The sequence below is a fragment of the Pseudoliparis swirei genome, chromosome 1 (assembly GCF_029220125.1).
Source record: "Pseudoliparis swirei isolate HS2019 ecotype Mariana Trench chromosome 1, NWPU_hadal_v1, whole genome shotgun sequence".
NCBI classification, from domain to species: Eukaryota; Metazoa; Chordata; class Actinopteri; order Perciformes; family Liparidae; genus Pseudoliparis; species Pseudoliparis swirei.
Genome location: NC_079388.1, coordinates 3386134 through 3405898, shown reverse-complemented (window position 1 = coordinate 3405898; position 19765 = coordinate 3386134). Strand labels below are relative to the sequence as shown.

Here is a 19765-nt window from a genome sequence, read left to right as displayed (position 1 = left end):
AAGACTTAAAAATAGAAACACACTTGTGTTAATTAAATTGTAATCAAAGTGGAAGTGCTCATGAAGGTTCAAGTATTTACATTTATTTGGGTCAAACCTGAAACCTTTAAATGTGTGACTTATGTCTTATAATATAAATTGTATACAAAGCATAAATACCTTACAATGTCAACTAACTGGGTCAAATGGTTCAACCCCTTTTTAAATTGACGTATAATCTTATCTCAGTAGACTTGCCTATACGTTCTATCCAATTGGCACATTTCTGGAACTACATCAATCAACATTTACCTAAAAGGTTAGCAACAGTTGATGAGTTTAAATGGCAAAACACTTAATTAAAACTCAGATTAGTGTCAAATCTGCATATGCTGATTGGCGAGGATTACTGTGAGGCCCTTTGTCTTCTTTAGATATAGGCTAAATAGCTCTTTTTTTAACCATTTGTTAATGTAGAACCGTTCTTTTTTTGGAAATCGGTTTGTGGACAGAATATTTTGGCTGTACTTTTTTATACAATTTATTTCAATAAAGAAAATGCATCTAGATAAATTACTGCTCAGGTTCAGGCCAAAAATAACAGTTTAAATAGCAACACATATATTTTAATACAGGGACAACAAAAATGAACGAACAATACATTTAAATTAGTAATCTAATGTTTTCAGATTTTGTTTATTTTTTTAAAGACAATGTTTGTCCACAGCCACCGCATTATATTTTCCTCAATAAATTAACTGATACCCGATTGTGATCGAAACCTACTGGCTCCTTCAAAAGACCCTGAACGCCCCGGTGGCTCCTCCTGCCGAGCAGCGGACCAATCAGCGCATCGGGGTGGTGCTGACTCCCCGGAGGAAGAAAGGCTCCGTTAAACACAACCGTTAGTCGCCATTTTGAGGAGCTCGAACTGCAGACACCGGCTGACTACCGCTGTTGCGCAGCAATTTATAACGTTTTGAGCATTTTAATTATAGTTTTCGCTGATAGAAGAATTGATGTCTCGATTTAACAATAATCGTGGAGGCCTCGGGATGAATAATTTCCAGCAACGCAGAGGGGGCATTGGGCCCGGCGGACTCGGCGGACTCGGCGGACCCGGTGGGCCAATGCGGGGTGCTGGGCTAATGGGAAACCCACATTTCAGAAACCATCCTTTCCAGATTCAGAACCAAAATCGGAGGGGTACAAACAATAACTTCAACCAAGGACCACAGACTCCCCAGAAGCCACAACCGTCGCTGCCAATTATTCCTCCGCCAACTCCCGGTCCGGCTCTCACCATGAAGGGCCCGATGCAGCAGGAGAAGAAACCGGCAGTGGCGACTCCCCCGGTGGAGCAGCCGAAACCGACAACCCCTGTGACTCCGGCGAAGATTGAGGCACCTGTTCCAAAACCCAACATCCTGGCCTCCCCTCCAGCTAACCAGCCGAACAAGGACAAGGACAAGGACCAGAATCAGAATCCAACTCAGAATCCAACTCAGAATCCAACTCAGAATCCAACTCAGAAGCAGAATCAGAATCCAAATAATCAGAACCAAACTCAGAATCAGAACCAAACTCAGAATCAAAATCAGAATCAGAACCAGCAGCTGAAGTCACCGATTGGAAATGCCAACGTGCAGAAGCCGCCTCCACAACCCAGCCCCAAGTCGGCTCCCCAACAGGCCCAGAAGGCGAGCCCTCACCAAGGCCATAAGTCTGGGCCACACCAAGGCATGAGAAACAACCACCCTTATCAAGGCCATCGGATGGGCCCACCGCCAATGAGGCCCAGGCACGAGCCAGAGAAAATCACCCCAAAGAATCCATCCGTGTTCGATGGGACCCACGAAAAGGTCTGTTTTTAATTGTTTTGTTGTGTCTGGAATTGCGTCGACACTCAAACTGTTGTTAGCTGACGTTAGCTTATTCTAAACTAGCATGGCGTTCGATTTTGAAACCCAATGCGTGCCGAGCGGTCGGAGTTGTCTCGCGTTCTGTTGATGGCTTGGCCCGCCCCTAATGGCGGCACAAGCGGTGACTGAAATGGCGCACACCCTGTTTTTTCCGCTTTTAGCTATCCGCCATCTTGTCTAAAAATCAGTCTCACAAATTTACGGATAAAATAAATCTATGTACGGTTGTTTTAAACTTTTTAAACCAATTAGCACTGGCTTTCTTGCGCGTGTCGGCTAGTTGGTCGAGAATTGGCTAACATTTGAAAATGGAGGTCATGCTTTATTTTATACACGGACATTAAATGGGGGATGGGCAAAGGGATATTTGAATGGTGCGTGTCTGCGCACGCATACGAACAAAGAAGTTATTGTTAAATTGAGCGTGAGATAGCATTTCAGTCTTTTTAATTGTTTTTATCCCCGTTATAACATTTAGCTGTGTTTTCCAGTATAATTTGAAGGTATTTTTTGCTATTTGACAGGCGTTCAAGGCAACGCTCTCCATGCTGCTGAAACCCGGTGAGAAGACGTACACGCAGCGCTGTCGCCTGTTTATCGGTAACCTGCCCAACGACATCACAGAGGACGATTTCAAGAAGCTGTTTGCCAAATATGGAGAGCCCAGCGAGGTCTTCATCAACAAAATCAAAGGCTTTGGTTTCATCCGATTGGTAAGCCATCACATCCTTAAATGTACCCACGTTTTACAGTTGAGGATACTAAATAATTTGAGGTCCAGTTTGACATCCAGTTTTGCATTACCATTAGGTCAGGAATGCAATGAACGCGTTTATATTTTCTGATTTAAACATGATAATAAACTCAATGTTTTTTGTAAATCAATAAACATTTGAGATTGAAAAGAGTAACATTTGGTTTCTTGTAGGAGTCTCGCGCACTTGCAGAAATCGCAAAAGCCGAGTTGGACGACACACCGATGAAAAGCAGACCCCTGCGCGTCCGCTTTGCCACACACTCTGCCGCTCTGTCCGTGAAGAATCTGTCTCCGTTTGTGTCCAACGAGCTCCTGGAAGAAGCTTTCTCGCAGTTCGGAATGGTGGAAAGGTCCATCGTCATCGTAGATGACCGCGGACGCTCCACAGGCAGGGGCATTGTCGAGTTCGCCTCCAAACCTGCGGCCAGAAAGGCCCTAGATCGGTGCAACGAGGGCGTCTACCTGCTCACCACGTAAGTAAAGCAGAAGTTCATAACGGTCATGTGTGCATCGAGTGTGAAGCCGTTGCTTATTCACCGTTGCTCGTTTCACCCTTTTTAGATCACCACGACCAGTCGTGGTCGAGCCTCTGGAGCAGTTTGATGATGAAGATGGTCTTCCAGAGAAGCTGGCACAGAAGAACCCCAGATATCAAGCGTAAGCAAACTACTGGCTGTCCCATCCATTTGCCTTTTTTTGTGAGGATAAGTTTAGTTGTTTTATTACATTACATTACATGTCATTTAACAGACGCTTTTATCCAAAGTTTTATGTGCTACAAGTACTGGTTTTGTGAGAAGCTGATGGGGTGGTTACGGTTCAGGTATTGCAGCTGAGAGCGAGGATGTTGTCTGCTGCATGTTGATCCCATCAATGGCTATTGGCACCAATACCCATGTTGCGCACTGTATGAAGCTGAATAGACGGGTTGAAAACACAAGATTGGCATTTGAACATTCATTTCCTTATAATTTCTGAAATAGCTCATATTTCTACCAGAGGGCAGAACTGCACAAGTCTATAGTGTGGATTCAATAACCTTAACTATCTGTATCTTGTGTCCACAGAGAGCGTGAGGAACCTCCTCGTTTTGCTCGTCCTGGCACCTTCGAATACGAGTACTCCAAGCGCTGGAAGTCCCTGGATGACATGGAGAAGCAGCAGAGGCAGCAGGTGGAGAAGAACATGCGCGAGGCCCGTGAGAAGCTGGAGAGCGAGATGGAGGATGCGTTCCATGAGCACCAGGCCAACCTGCTCAGACAAGGCAAGTTTACGTGTGTTGTTGCTTTTTACAAGAGGAATATATTTCTGTTATTTATGACATAACAAATCCTGTTTTGGTATGCAAGTGTCACAATTAATTGATTGTGTTGGTTTTCTTTCAGATCTGCTTAGGAGACAGGAGGAGCTACGACGCATGGAGGAGGTGCACAGTCAGGAGATGCAGAAGAGAAAGGAGATGCAGATCAGGTGTTTATCTATTAGGATTCAGTTTGGTTGTCAACTGGGGCAGATGTGGTTCATTCGGGCATCCTCTCATAAACACCTCAACTTCTTCCCCATTTATTTTTAATACTAAACTGGATCCAATGACTAATGTTTTGCTTCTGTGTAAACAGACAAGAGGAAGAGCGCCGCCGGCGGGAAGAAGAGATGATTCGCAAGAGGGAGATGGAGGAACAGATGCGCCGCCAGCGTGAGGAGAACTACAGGATGGGCAACTACATGGATGTGAGTTAAACTGAACCACAAAATACAAGACTATCGCACACATATGCAGTATAGCAAGATATTTCGGTTTTTAATATTAATTTCCTTTCTTTTTTTATTTAATACAGCGCGACAGAGAAATGAGAATGAATCCCGGTCAAGCTTTGGGCATGGGTGGAGGAGGAGGTGGTGGTGGCGGCGGCGGCGGCGGTGGCGGTGGTGGTGGTGGTGGTAAGTTCTTGTTCAGTAATTAGAATTTTTTTCTTGAGGTTAAATTTAGTGCAGGATAATTTTTGGAGGGCTTTAATAATCGACTGCATAACTGTTCGCTATTGTGTTCATTTGTGTTAAATACTGCAGGTGGTCTCCTCTTCGGTGTTGAGTGACTTCATATGAAATGAGACACTGGCACTGTGTGGAAAATAACGTGTCTTTTATTTCTCAGAAAATTCCAGTATATTTAAAGTATATGAACATACACTCTAATTAATTAGATCACCTTGTTTTCACCAGGGAAACCAATTTAAGTCGCTATTAGCCCGATAGCTGCATCGATGCATCACAGTTGTGTATATATCTCGTCTAACTAAGCATTACAAGTTTGTCTCGCGCGTTGATGTAAAGGGTCCTGCATGTATTTGACTTGCTAATGCTTTTGTCAGATATGCCCTTCGGTGGAGCCAACCAGAAGTTCCCCATGGGCTTTGAGGGCCAGAAGGGCATGGGACCAGCCGCAGGAGGCCCGATGGGCAACGAAATGGTAATGTATCCCGCATTTTGGATCCAACAGTAGTTGATGTAGTTTGACTTTCCTGTTTTTGGAGAGACTCCCCAGCTGATCTGTTAACACAGAGGCCAGCTGGCCAAGCGGGGTGGGAAGTGGTGAATAATGTGTGCTCCCAGCTGTCTACGGGCAGCTTGCTGGCTGTTGAATGTGACAAATGTGCTGCCTGCCTGATAGTGGTTTTCAATGGTAAGCCACGCCCCCTCAGTTGCCTTTTAGTGTTATCGCTCCCAAACCGTCAACCTGCACTAAACCATAAACTGTTCTGACAGCTCTAGACAGACCTCAGTGGCTCGGCTCACTCTTATGGCACCGCTTGCGCAGTGGACTGCTATTGCAAGACCTGTCTCACGTGAGCTGGACAGGCACATTTTTTCGAGGTTTATTTTTTCTTCCCAGTAAATGGTCTCATCTAGCTTTACATACCTTTTTTTGTTTCATGCCGTGCTATCGGTTTGTGTCATCTGTCATGAGATGAACGGGAGTTGTATTTTGGGTGGCAGTGTGAAATCCTGTGTAATCATGTGCTACAAGCCAATTGAGACCTGAAGTAGTGGTGTAGTTCATCTTCTGGACCAGCAACTTTTACCCTTTCTTCGTCTTTTGTTTGGGTAACTGAGCATTCATAATGCCTTTAGTGCAGGCTGACGGTATAAAGCATTCAATCTTAAACGATAAACTTCTATAATACAGCAGGATTAACTGACGGGGGCAGGCGAAGCGTTGCGACCACCTGCGATCAGGATGATATTGGAGAACACTGGGCTATTATCTGGCAGAATTGTACCAATGTTATGTTGGTTTCTGATTAGTTGAGCGGTTAAACATGTTAACTTTGTAGGTGAAATGAATGAAAACCATTTCCATAATGTATAACCTTTTTAATCCAGCGTTGACTTTCTATGTACAACGTTTGTATTCACTTATTTAGCTTTTGACAAATCCAACTTTAATCATGCTAATAATAGTGTGCTGTAATTATTTAGTCTCTTCGATTTTATTGCACCCTTTTTCCATAATGTCATTGTAGAGAAGGCATTATTATCTATGAACTGAAAATAATTTGAGGCTCAAGTTTGGCGGTGTTTTGTTGGCGGTGCATTATTTTAACAATCCATGGGGCGTCGATACTTTGAAGTTTACAGTCGATGAACGTAAAGCTCAATGAAAAAGGTCTGCGCTGCAGATTGATGTACATTAGGGCCGCACGATGTGAGGACAACATGTCATCACGGGCGTTGAGTATTGATATTATGTGATAAATACACCAAAGATGCGACGTAATCAGGACACAAGTCACAATACAATGTCATTGCCATAATGTGTGGAGTTGTGTAATTTTTCCCCCCCAACTTTCCAGTTTGTTTACTATGTCCATCCCAGTTCAGTCATGCATCTTTTGACCAACTCCCAGACAACTTCTGGCAACTTCATCCATGACTCCACCAAAAAAAACACATGCAGACAAAGCAATTGTTATTTAGACTTTTATATTTGCAATTATAATAGTTTTTAGAATATATCAATACTGTGTTTTAATATCTACTATATTGCTACTCAAATTAGTGCAATACTACTCTAATAATTACATTTTTTTTACCACTACAAATTGGACATTGAATTAAACACAAAGGGAATGGAGATAATTTTAGCTGTATTTTTCCTGTTATTTGAAAGTATTAGCCAGAGACACTGCAGTGACTTTAAATATACCATATATTGTGCGGCCCTAATGTATATATTCATAAGTATATTTTGTATGTACCATCATTGTAGTCTCGTGAATCAAAGCTGCCTCTGTTGGCGTTTTGTTTTGAGACTTTCATCCTCTCCCACTGTTCTAGTTTCACAGCGCGGGTCTGGATTGGCCTAAATGTACTTTTTGGTTCAACAAAATGCTCTTGTTGGAGAAATGGTTATGCTGAATGTTGTGAAATGTTTACTTTATCCTGTGCCGATATATATTCAACACATGTATTCCTTCTAAAGTCGCTATAGTTCAGATTTTTGTCCCACTTGGGATCATTAGTTGAATTTTGTCCATTTTATGAATGCAGTGCAGGAGAGATGCTGTGAGGCCTGGACAGGAGAGAAACTCGCCATCATTTCTGCCCAAGAAATGATGAAACTTAATTCAGTCAGACTTTGTTGCAATGGCACAGCATTTACATACCTTTTTTAAGCACTTTTTTTAAAGGAAACAAGACTTCTGCCTCCACAAAGAATATACCATTTAAAAAATATATATATTACATAAATGTTTTTACTATGTTCATATTATAAATTCTCCATTGTGAGGTTTGTCTGTTGCAATAGGCACTGACCTTGACGTGGTGGTCAGGAAGCATTTTCAAGATGCCGGACCAAAGAGAGCGAGGCTAGTCTTGGCATGCACTGGAGAGTCCATCCTAGGTAGGCAATGACTAACGAAAGCATTACCCTCTCTTCCTTTTCCGTATGTAACCTGTGGCACCTGTGGACCTTCATATTGGAACGAACGGTTTCTCCGGATGCGTCTCCTGCTGGTTGTGTTGTAAAATCTCACAATATAAAACGAATCGCCTCTATTGCCATACCTTTAAAAAAAAAAAAAAAATCCACTTCCACATGGACATGAACTGTGCTTGCGCACTGAACCATACCGTCCCGTCCCTCCCTTCCTATCCGCCTGGCAAATTGACCCCCACAGCAGCGCAACGAGCGCTTCGCCCAGGGCGGTCCTCGGGGAATGGGTCCTGGTAACCCAGGGTTCGGCAGGGTCCGCGAGGAGTTTGATGGCCCGGCTAAGAAAGCCCGCTTTTAAAAACAGAAACGCTGCTCTTTGATGCTCCCAGCAGCACCATTTTGTATAAATTCTCTACAACAAACCTGTTGAGACGCATTTATTGTATTTAAGTTGAAATTGTTGCTGCATTTTAGCCTCCAATTTACTCATTTCATGACTTAAGTCAATATTTCCCTCTTTTTATTTTGTATTGTTGGTAGTTTGGAAAGATGGGATCTTTAGTTCTTTCTGATCCATGTATAATTTTGTTTTCTAGATGTATTATGCTCTGAGTCGCCGTCAACTGATAACTGTAACAATTTTCTCATGGCTGTGTTTTGTGCCATACATTTGGAGTAAGCATGTATTATAATAAAGAGCAATTGGTTGTATCAGGACAAATTTTAGCATTCATTCCAAAGTTGAGACGTACAGTAAAAACAACCAAGTACCAACATTTGGCTGTTTCTAATTGTGGATACATCCGCCACCTTAGTTTCTTAAAGGGTCTATGTGTTCTCGTTGCCGCCGTCCGGACTTCTTTTGTTCTGCGACGTGTATGAAATGATGTTAAAAGCATTTGCTCGCTGCAAAGGCCTCTGCCTTCTCTTCGTCCAATCAAATTCAAATGACCAGCGGCATTCTCGATAACTCGTTTTTTTTTTTACGGTACTGACTGCTAGAAGCCCTCAGATGGTGAACCAACCCAAGACTCCATTAAATCTTTTTGCTGTTTCTTTCCACAAATGCTGCTCAGTCAAAATGGAGGTGTCTCTTCCCCCCTTTTTGAAACGTGATTAAGCAAATTGTCATACTGACGTGGCTGCACTGAGTCTGTTAACCAACTTTTATTCATTGGCATTCGGTAAATGCTGTTACAGTAACGCTTCAGGAAAGCAGAAATACAATGCATAGATCCTTTAAGAAAGCTGCGTGGCCAAATGGACTCGTTCTTCTCGTGACGGACATCGTCTGGTCAGTGACGCATTGGCCACATTAGTTTGTCTGAGGTGTGTGTTTGGAGAGTATTGACTACCTTTACATGCAGTACAAAATAGCACCTTGCTTTTATCACAATTCCAAAATCCACCCCAGCTCTTGATTTGTACATCGGGCCTTTTGATGGTCTTTGTTTTCATATTTCACAATGTCACTGGACATCATTGTGCTTCAAGTCTAAGTTCTGCTTTTGGCAGTGAGACTAAGAATGTATGTCAGACTGACCCATGTACTCGTCTACATGTGGGCCATGTGTAGACTGGCAGAGTTACAGGATAGACGGCTAGCAGTTCAATGGTACCAGGTACTCTGGAACGAGTTGGGCTGTGTATACATATGTACTGATATCGTTAAACTGTTATTTCCCCCCTCAATAAAAAAAAAAAGGAAGAACACCTATCCATGCTTGAACACAACATACTTGCCAATACCAGAGAATAAGATGTTTTCCTTTGCTGGTAATCAAACAATACTACATCATTATTTCTTCAAAAGCATATTTGATGCCTGTTTATTTCAACATCTTTCTTGTTCCTATTGATGCGGCAAAACATTACTAGCATGGACTTACAGTGCCGGTAGTCTGCCATCTTTGTTTCTGTCGCATGTTCACGGATTGAGGACGTGAGGCGATTGTTTCCCCCAGCCTCAGACGGACAGCCCTGTCCCAACCTGCATGTAAACGTAGTCGTATTCAGTTCACTTATGGACTTAATTGTGGGTACAACGGATGTTAACGGCTTGTATCTTGAATGGACACAAAAGGAGGTCTTTACTCGATTGACAAACTTTTATTTGAACCAAATTACCATACAAGAGTAAACCTGCCTGTGCATGACTGGCAACGGGCTCGGTTGGACTTGCAAACTTGCATTGTGGTCTAGAATGAAAATGGCTACCATTGCATATTTTACCCCCTCAAAAAAGTTAATGTGACCAACTATTTGCAGTTCTTGTTTAAATCAAAACTATTCATGGTTTTTATTGAGCATGATATTTGAGTATCATGAGCCAGCAAGCCATGTAAAAAGATGTAAATCCCTCACTTGCACAAGTTGTACTGTGACAAAGTATTCGCTGTGCTGGACCTAAGAAGACAAGGAATCCTGAGTTGGTCCTGAAAGGTGAACGGCATCGATGTGGCTCGTGCTGCAGTAGGATCTCTTTTCTTTTTTTTAAGCATCTTGTTTTGTTTTCCACTGAATTCTAATTGTCTCATGGATGCCTTCTCATGTGGCTGGATGCACAAACCAACACGGCTGGAAGAAGTTATTTCTATTTAATTGATTGACGAGCGTTACTGCCACTCGGGTTCAGCCGGAGGACACTGTGCTTTCATCTTCCTCAGATCTAGCTTCACTTTGAAGCACTGCTTTGCACTACTTTCTTTCATTGGGTTAATTCAACAGGAGCCCATTGACCAGCACCCGTTTCTGCCTTTCGGAGACATGTTAGCTTTAGTTGCATGAATGTCATCTGTGGCCATATTACGAGACACAAGTGACCTAAGACTATCAACAATATACAATTTCCTACGAGATTATACAGGATGCAGAGGCTTCAAAGCAAGAAACAAAAGCATAAATGGGCATAATAATTGATGACGGGCCTTCCATTGATATTTGGATCAAAGATCGTAACTGAACGCAGTAAATGGAGGCCTGCTATTAAAAGAAAATGGCAAATTAATGTTTTATAATTATCAAAGGAAAGAAGTCTAAACCCTGCTGTTTGAAATTGACATTTGTACTGCGGCCCAATCCGGCCCCTCCCAATGAATCGAGCCAGTACCTCCCTGAGGAGTTCTGACTGGCATCAAGTGGAGACTGGCTTGCCTCTGCAAGCGTTTCTCAGAGTTGTGTGGTAGGAGAAGATGGGATGGGCTGTGGAAGTGAGTGTAAGTATCCTTGTATTAATTACAACTTTGCAGATTTAGCACATTTGGTTTCATGCTTAAGAATAATAGTTTCACTTGACTGCTTTAAAAATGGCGAATTTTAAAGATGAAGCCCGAGAAATAAGAGTAGAACGGACATTCTCATTCAAATCCCCGTAACAGGATGGGCAGCCAAGTGGGACAACTGAGGTCATATTTTGCAGTAGAGTAGTAACTTTTTTTAATCTTTGGGATCAATTTGACCACGAGCTGTGTAAAACATATGAAAAATCAACTTTTTTTTTAATTTAAAGGGCTATTTAGGTAGTCAACAAACGAACATAAAGTACCTGACACTTAACCCTCCTGTCGCCTTCGGGTCAATTTGACCCGATTCAATGTTTAATGTCGGTGTTCTTTCGGGAGTCAACAAACAAACATAAAGTACCTCACACTTAAACTTGGAAAACAATATTAATTCTAATAATTCTCTGGAGATTTTAATAGCTGGGGTCATATTGACCTCAAGGGTAAAATATGTTAGTAAATATAAAGGTAACAGGAGGTTAAACATTGAATCGGGTCAAATTGACCCGAAGGCAACACAAGGGTTAAACTTGGGAAACAATATTAATTCTAATCATTTTCTAAATGTTTAATTTGCTGGGGTGAAATTGGCCGCACGGTTAAAAGATTTTAGTAAATTTGAATGTAACAGGAGGGTTAAATGTATATTCTTATTTGGAAATATTGACCAGTACATAACACGGTAAAAATGTAATTTAACTGATATTTCCATTTCCCCCCAAATTTTTGTTTACATATACAAACTGACGACAAAGCCACCCCTCCCATAGGTACACCCACCTAGTACAGGAAAATAAATACATAAAAAGAAGTCTCATCATTTCACCGAGCCAGACGTCTACATATATCCACGTACCTAAACACAAACGTGTAGAAATAATAACTTTTAGAAAACATTTAACACTATTTTTCTTTTTTTTAGTTCAGCCACATTGCTATTGCCAGAGGACCTGGTTTCTGTCCCTGGAGTAGCATTAGAGCGCGGGGGAATTGGAGAGCTAACCACGTTTTTCTTGTCATCAAATTACCACAAAGCCGTTTAATGTCCGTTCTACTCCTATTTTATATCTATGGATGAAGCTCTTTGTAAATTCTGTGTTTCCTGGCATGAGCTCCATAGACATCCGGTGGGCTGTTGAAGTAGAGTTTTAATACTACATTTTGTCGACTAGTAAGAACAATAAGTGGAGCCACTTGTGTTGCGCTCAACCAAGTGTCCATCTTCTGTCTTTGGATACCCAGTGGACCACAACTGGATGACAACATTGCATCCTTTGGTCTTCTATTTTGTCTCATATCTTCCAAAACAAAGTATGCAATACATCAACAACCTTTACTATGACTTGTGTTCCTCTTGTGCGCAGTATGATAATGTACCTGCACAATAACAACAAATATAACCCTTTGAAATAAAAACAAATTCCTCATGACTAAAAAATTTGTATAAATGCATACCATAATCCTTCTCATTGCCCCATCCCCAACAACATTCAATGAGACATTGTAGAACTACGTAATGTTAAAATGTAATTACCTTAAATAACACACGACTGGTCCTTGGTGCAGAGGAAGACCTTTAGGAACATGAAATGGTACATTTAGTTGCTTCCACCATACTCTTCCACTTAAACGCAACATCAGCCACTCACGCCAATATTGTTCGGCTCTTACTATTCCTATATTATATTCTTAATTGCGTAGCAACCCCTTGCATCTCTGAAAAGCAGGTGTTCAGAGAGTTAACAATTCCTGAGTATATGTTGCTGTCGTTTCTAGGGCTCTCATCCCACCAACATTTCAAACTAGTCACAGCAAACTATGCAGAATGTTAATTTGTACCATCTTGTCATCCAATTACTAAACATTTGAGCCATTTTTTCATTGAAACTACCAAAAGCCTTTCAAGGCTTCCACACATTCTATTTTTCCCAGAGGCCAATAATATAATATTTGGCTACCATGTGTCCTTCACATTTTTCCTTTAGAAAGTATTGCAAGTAAATCCCCATGTCGATGTGGCATCCGAGAACCCCGCAAGAGACCTCCAGATACTTGTGATGGAATTGGATGTCATGGAGTGTTCATCTGTAATGATGCGTGTGTTTGTGTTATGTACATTTTTTTCTTTAACAGGTTTGACCAGCTTTAAAGATTGTGGACTGACGGAATTTGTGGCTGTATAGCGTGGACTCGGGAATGATGCCGATCTAGCTTTGTGGCAGTCGAAAAATGTTCTTACCCTGTAGATAACGAGCATATGCAACTTCATGGATTTTCAGAAACATTTCCAAATAGTTCTGTGTAGCCTACGTGTAAATGTTTAAAAGGCAAAACTCCTACTTTTCTGAAAGTGGTGTTTGGCATCAGCAAATGCCGACAACTTTTAAGTATAGTCATCAATTTCACATTTGCTCATATATTTTTGAAGGCATGCTGTAGTTGCATCAATGCACTTCTGTTCTGGGACTGCCAGAGCATTTGGTTCTAAAGCACCTGATCGGTATTAGTTGGTTAAATCAGCTTTTCTGTTTATCTATTCATAAATATATTTCATAATACTAGAAAAGTAATGGTCAAAACCAATTCCACGATGCCAAGTAATAAGCAAAGACGTACTTCAACATACTCTTATTACAGTTCCAGTACCTACAAAAAATCTTTCTTAAAATTAATTTCAATATCCAGCTTTATCGTAAATTTCTTTTTAGCAAAACAAATGTTAGATGTGATCTCAGTTATAATATACCATTGCCCAATACACCCATTTTACTGAATTTAGCTTGAGCGCAAAGACGTAACTGTGCAACCTCCGATAGCCGCTAGCGCTGTTACTTTACGTTAGCAAGCTCTTCAGTTTGCTAGGTTTGTTAACAATGGAACATTTTTAGGGACATTTTCTATTGTCCTTGGGCACCATTAGTCTTGAGCCCTCAATCGACCTCTGGTACTGTAGGAAAGGGAGTACACGTTCAGGATTTAGGCAGTTTATGTACCGAATTCTCGATTCTCGTGACTCCCCTGTTCTGAAACTAGTTCACAGCTTGGGTTTATGGACCAATGCTGGTGCTTAAAACATTGAAAATATATATAATAATCCATCATCAAGCCAGATGTTTTTTATTTACCTTCCCAAGTTCAACCTTGAGGATTATTCCTGATGATTTTAGGATGGCTCGTTCTAGATGGCCTATTTTCTTTATATGTTCATGAATAACTGAAATCATGGTTCAATCACTTCAAAAGTGTAGAAAGACAGATTTGTCAAGACTTTATGAAGATTCACCAGGAGAATTATACGTAACAACAAACCCTCTTTGGTATTTCTGCTCTTTTCCAGATGTTAAACTCCATTTCCTTGAATAGAAGCTAGTGGTAATACAATTTGATATACAAGTGTTAAGTACTTGAAGTAGCTCACAACCTTAAATCCGTGATGTCCTTTTGTGTATCATGTATGACACAAGTCTGGAGGGCTTTCCAGTCAGAAGGATGTTCTCCACAGAGCGTCTGAAACTCCTGCAAAGTAGTGCAATTCTTTATTGACGTGACCAAAGTGTAACTTAAAACATGCAATGTTATGTCTGTGTGTTGTGTACAATTTGTTTTTCTTTAACAGGTTTGGCCATCTTTAAAGGTGTTGGACTATGAGAAGGAGCTTTCCAAACCAAGAGATTCAAAGTCTGTGGCTTCTTCGCGTATATTAATGAAACTCAGTCTCGTGGACCGAATGGCATCCTCTTATCTTTGTTATCACAGCAGGAGGCGTCTCTGTAGCTCGATCTGTGGCTTGTGAAGTTGGCCTTCTGTCTTGCACAAGACTGGAGTTAAAAATGGAAAGCAAACCGTAACAGTGACATTTATATATTTTTAAGTTTATAGTCTATTTCTTTTGATGAAAGCTGCAAGCACATTTAATAAACTACACAGTTGAAATATTTCATATTAGAACAGGGTGTCCGCCCATGGCCAACACATTGTGAAAACCCACATTTTTATATTATAAGTCCAGAACCGGGACGGGACCTATCGCAGAACATTAGATATCTTTGTGTGCTTAAAAAGACGTTAAGACGTTTTATTTTTTGCACGTTCTTTGTCGAAGTTTATTGAAAGGCAGTCACACACATAACAGACTAGTCATGCTGCGTTCACACTAAAGCGTTACGAATATTCTCAAACTCGCCCGACTAATTGTGGCTTTTCGCTTCAAATGTGCCTTAGCGGGGGCGGAGCTTATCTCCGTGGAAACTGTTATCATTTCCTTCATCCGCCACGGGATAACTAACCACTAGTTCTGCTTCATACTTGTTGACGACGTTCCACAAACGACTGAACATCTAATGCCCTCGTGTCTGGGTTCATAACATTAATATATATATTTATTCATGACATCACCTGTAGGCTCACGCAGCTCGGTGACTTTCACCTCTACGTCTGGATGACTTCCTCTTCCAGCTCCATTAGAGCAGCAGTTAGATTCACCAACGGCGGAGCAGCTCGACTGATTGGCTTTCGCAAGTCGCCGTCGGCCGAAGGATTTGCATCATTCGCAACCATTCGCTTCTGCACGTTGACTTTGGGATCTACTCCTGCGAAAAATTGGCCACGCTTTTGGTGTGAACGCAGCATGACTATATTAGAGGTTCACAACAGTTGAATTGCAGGAATGGGTTGACAATTACACTTCTTCATTCAATATATATCTATATATAAATTGTAGTGATTCATAGCAAAGCTTTGACACCATGTCTAAAGAGAAACTCCTAGTCCAGATCTGTTGAACGGCCTCACCACTTCTCTCTTTGTGGAAAGCCCCTGAAGACCAGTGGTGTGAACACTTGTAGACCTGACCGACCTCCTATTCACCAACCTACCTGAGGCAGGAAGTCCCGTGCGCCCTAACCGGCTGAAGAGAGGCTGGCGTGTTGTGTTTGTGTGTGTGTGCGTTTCATGTCTTTTTTGGTAAATGAGAGGGTGTGTTAGCTGCCGTCAGCCAGGTTGTCACAGACGGGCTGCCCGGTCCACAATAGAGGCTCCTCTCTGCGGTTGGGTTACATTGATGAGTAGTTCTGCAGAAGTCAGTGGACAGTAAAGCCCGGACTTGTTTGCACTGCAGCCGGAGAGGTATGCTTACACAGAGCCGCTGGAACCAGCAAGGTAAGTGTCCATCCATGTTTATTATACAAGATGCACCGTTCTTCTCCCATGACTTAACTCTTCTCTCTGTCCTCTCGCACCGCGCCGCTGCTCCACAGCGGCGCTCCACAGGGCTTCTGGCATCACACGGGCAACCAATGGCATCACAGTGCAGATCCCTGTTCTTCAGACCTCCGAGTGGGGAGTGCGGCGCAGCGTTATAGCCCGTGCAGTGTGTGTGTGTGTGTGTGTGTGTGGTTGTAGTACTTTGGCTTCGCTGTATGCATGCGCGAAAGGTACCACGTATGGACATCTGAGTTTTGTTTTGTTTTTTCTACGCGTTAAACAGCTTAAATCTTGTACGGCGTTGCAAAAAATTGGTTCTCTTCACTCGGTTTGTGTTCTTTGGGGATTTTTATCACCTTTTTTATTTTTTTGTAGCCCTTGTGGTTAGCGTTGGTGTCAGGCAGGTTGTGTGCAACGAGGAACAGAAAAGTGTCGATCACAGGAAGCCCAACTCATAGATGGCTTTTCCACTAATGCTGTAAGAGTTTCCCTCTGTGTCTTTGTGCTGCTCCAGCAGCCGTGTCCGATAAACAAAGTACACCAACTAGTTTAATCTTTCTACTACGTTAAGTTGCTTTTGGCCTTTACGCAAACGGCACACGTGTGTAGGCTAACCGGTTGTCTCTTATAAATTGATTTTAACGGACACCAGTCCTAACGTGGTTTACTGAACCATTGTAAAGACAAAAAATTCTCTCTATATATATATATATTAATAATTGTTTGAAGCTATGGCACGGATCTGTCATGGTACTGTCGGGACGTGGAGCGGCCCACGCTGACCGGGTCGCTCTGGGTGTGGCTGTAGAACCTGTTCGTCCACAGCTCCAAGCGGTTTGATCCTTGGCTCACAGCCAAGGAGACTTAGTGTTTGGTGTGGATTATTTTTATTTTTGCCTTTCTCTTTATTTTAAAGCAAATATTTATATGCACACACATTTACAAGTAACATTTCCCTATAACTTCTCTTCATAAACTTTGATTTCCTGCATCTCCTGAAGTGGCTTCACCTGCGCATCAGTTACTACCAGTCTGTCCTCTAAATGGAGAAAGAATCAGACGTGATATATTTGTTTGGATTCAAAAGGATATCTCCTTTTGATGTAGGCACAATTTACCGTCTATTAATAAATGCATAAATCACAGTAAGAGTTACTTCTTAAACTCCATAACTCTGTGATCACATGTTAAAGTTTTCTTCGTGATGCAGCGACGGCTTTCTTCACAAAAGGATAAAACCAGAGCTGCAACTGGATTAATCGGCTTAATGGTGCCAACATTATACCTCTGTTCACATCCTGCAAAGCCTCATGGGAAATGTGGTTCCTTCACTCAAAGACGATCTTAGCACATAATCTGAGTGGAAGTGTTCTTGTGTTGCGCAGCCATATTTGTTGTCGCCGTGAAAGCCTTAAAGTTCACACACCGTAGTACTTTAACATGGAGTGTGAATATTACTCTTTAACTACTTCCATTTCTTACCTTTCACAATAAAAGCCCTCGACATAGACGGCTCTGAACAAAATGGGGCTGTGGGTCGGGGGGAGGAATGTACGAACTTTGAAAACTCGTGATCTAAATGCTGGTTGATTTCAGGCGAGCTGGTGAGTAGGGCAGAGATGCTTTGACCTGTTACAGACGCTTGTTTCACATCCTCTGGAAAGGAAGGAGGAAATCGGAGCGACTTGTAACATTTTGCATCGGTGCCAGACTCCTAACTGCTTTCCTTCCCTCTCGGTACCTCTCGCCACTCATATTTAATTTAGTCTCTTCCTGTCTGAGCCTGACCGGTCTGTCCCGCCAGTGAAAATCCAGCCCCCCCCCCCCCCCCACTGGCATTTTCCTTTGGTCCGCCTCGTTGAGCTGTAAGGAACCGTGGTGGTTCTCCTCGACCGAGAGGGAACCATGCCATGTCCAGCCCTGGGGGCGCATCGCGATGTGACCGTCTGCACTGTGATCCATTTTCTCACCACGTCCTCGGCCCCGATTGGCCGCAGTGACGTCCCCCCCCCCCCCCCCCCCGAGTGTGATGCCAGAACCACCCTTTTGGCCCCTTGACGGCCTCGTCTAAAAGGGCTCTGCCCAAAGTCTGCACGGCCGACACAGAACCAGGTATCCTCCTCCACGAGCTCCACGGTGCAGCTCCCAGCGCCGTTGGGGCTCTGTATTTAACTGTTTGCAGCAGCGGCCCCGATGTGTCAGTACGAAGCTCCACGTTGTAACCGTTGCCCTCCCCGAGGTTTGCAATGATCCGAACGGTGTCATGAGTTTGTCTCGTCTCCAACAATGTACGTCAGCGGAGACGCCTCCAAAAAACCTGTCCAACCGGGACGTGATCACACACACACACACACATCTGTACCCCTCACACTTACTTAATGCATGTTGGCTTTATAACATCATGACCTGTATTTCCACTGCAAACGTTTTAGTTTTCTTTTAAATAATCAGTCACTGCACACAAACACCATGCATAGTCTTTGTTTTATTTGTTCTTAAAGGTGCTGACCTCCATAGTGTGTGTGTGTGTGTGTGTGTGTATAAAACCAAAGCACCGGTAGAGCTCTGCTGTCCAGCTCACTGCCAGACTCTCATAGTTTGTCTCTCGCCACAGGAGCCTCGACCCGCTGACGGAGGCTGAGCATCCTCGCCACTAATCCGGGGTAAGAACCACCGCGTCCTCGCCGAGACGTCGGGCGACGCAGCAGAACCAGATTGTTGTGGACGTTAAATATCCGCTCACATTTCCTTTTTGTTTCCGCCCCTTTTGCAGGTAAAATGAAGACTTATTGATAAAAGTGGAGGAGCTGCAGGAGACTCGTGGACCGCCCTGCGCTGACCAGCCGTGGCCGGCCTCCACGTCAGTGCTCCTCCGTTCATTAGCCAGACGTGGATGTGACGTGTTTAACTCTAATGGCGAAACAATGCTTTGGATTTCATAATGTGCCGCTGCACGGAGCCGTCGTTTCAGTTTGGTGACGCGTTGCTTCCTGCTTCTCCTCTCAGGGCGGCACGTGGAGGAGGAGGAGGAGGAGGAGGAGCAGTACCAGGAGCGTCCTGCAGGAGGACGAGCAGCTCGTGGTCCAGAGGGACACGATGTTTTGTTTCCAATAATAAAACATATTTATATATAACTAACTTTTGTTTTTTGTATTTATTACAATGTGAATGTTTTCTTTTTATATGATTACATTAACATGTGTAAGGTTATGAAGTAGAACAAATATTTTTAGAGCATAGTTTTATATATTAAGTTAAATTCAAGTTGCAGTTTGTGGAGAGTTGATCTAAACACGAGGACCGGTTCACTTGATGAAGACCTACTGACGCTCTTCATCCTCTTCAATGAGTCGACCTCAGAACCCCTCACTGCTCTGAAACCAGTCCAACGACAGTTCAGGTGGAGGTGCAATGTTTCTGCTGCTGGGTCTCACTCGGGTTTGGCTGTCGGTCCTGGATGCGGTCCAGCCCCCGAGGAAGGAGGAAGCAAGGCGATACAGAGGAGCCGACTGAAGGAGGCTGACCGTTGGGCGTCTGAGCTGCTGCCGGTACTCACTCAGTAATCCGTCTGTCCACCTTAAAGATAAACAGGTGGAATAAACTTCAGTCACTTTGTTTTGGGATAATAAAGAGATATTAAAATGTTATCACTATCAAACATTCTAATATTTTAGAATACATATAC

The 19765-nt window shown here is 42.8% G+C and overlaps 1 protein-coding gene across 2 annotated transcripts; it reads left to right on the top strand.

Moving 5' to 3' along the window:
* Nucleotides 1-892: 892 nt before the first annotated feature.
* Nucleotides 893-19218, top strand: sfpq (splicing factor proline/glutamine-rich). Of its 2 annotated transcripts, none has more exons than XM_056416050.1 (12): nt 893-1841; nt 2426-2614; nt 2830-3131; nt 3220-3315; nt 3726-3922; nt 4044-4128; nt 4278-4389; nt 4497-4599; nt 5031-5128; nt 18695-18743; nt 18854-18940; nt 19087-19218. In XM_056416050.1, the coding sequence occupies exons 1-10, from the start codon at nt 999-1001 to the stop codon at nt 18719-18721; spliced, it is 2052 nt and encodes a 683-aa protein (XP_056272025.1). In that variant the 5' UTR covers nt 893-998; the 3' UTR covers nt 18722-18743; nt 18854-18940; nt 19087-19218. The 2 variants fall into 2 exon arrangements, with proteins under 2 accessions (XP_056272025.1, XP_056271963.1); XM_056415988.1 differs by having other exon boundaries at nt 7842-18743.
* Nucleotides 19219-19765: the final 547 nt, after the last annotated feature.

Coding starts and splice junctions, on each gene's coding strand:
- sfpq (XM_056415988.1), top strand. CDS start 999: ATGTCTCGATTTAACAATAATCGTGGAGGCCTCGGGATGAATAATTTC. Junction 3,132..3,219: donor GGCGTCTACCTGCTCACCAC/GTAAGTAAAGCA, acceptor CACCCTTTTTAG/ATCACCACGACCAGTCGTGG. Junction 4,600..5,030: donor TGGCGGTGGTGGTGGTGGTG/GTAAGTTCTTGT, acceptor TGCTTTTGTCAG/ATATGCCCTTCGGTGGAGCC.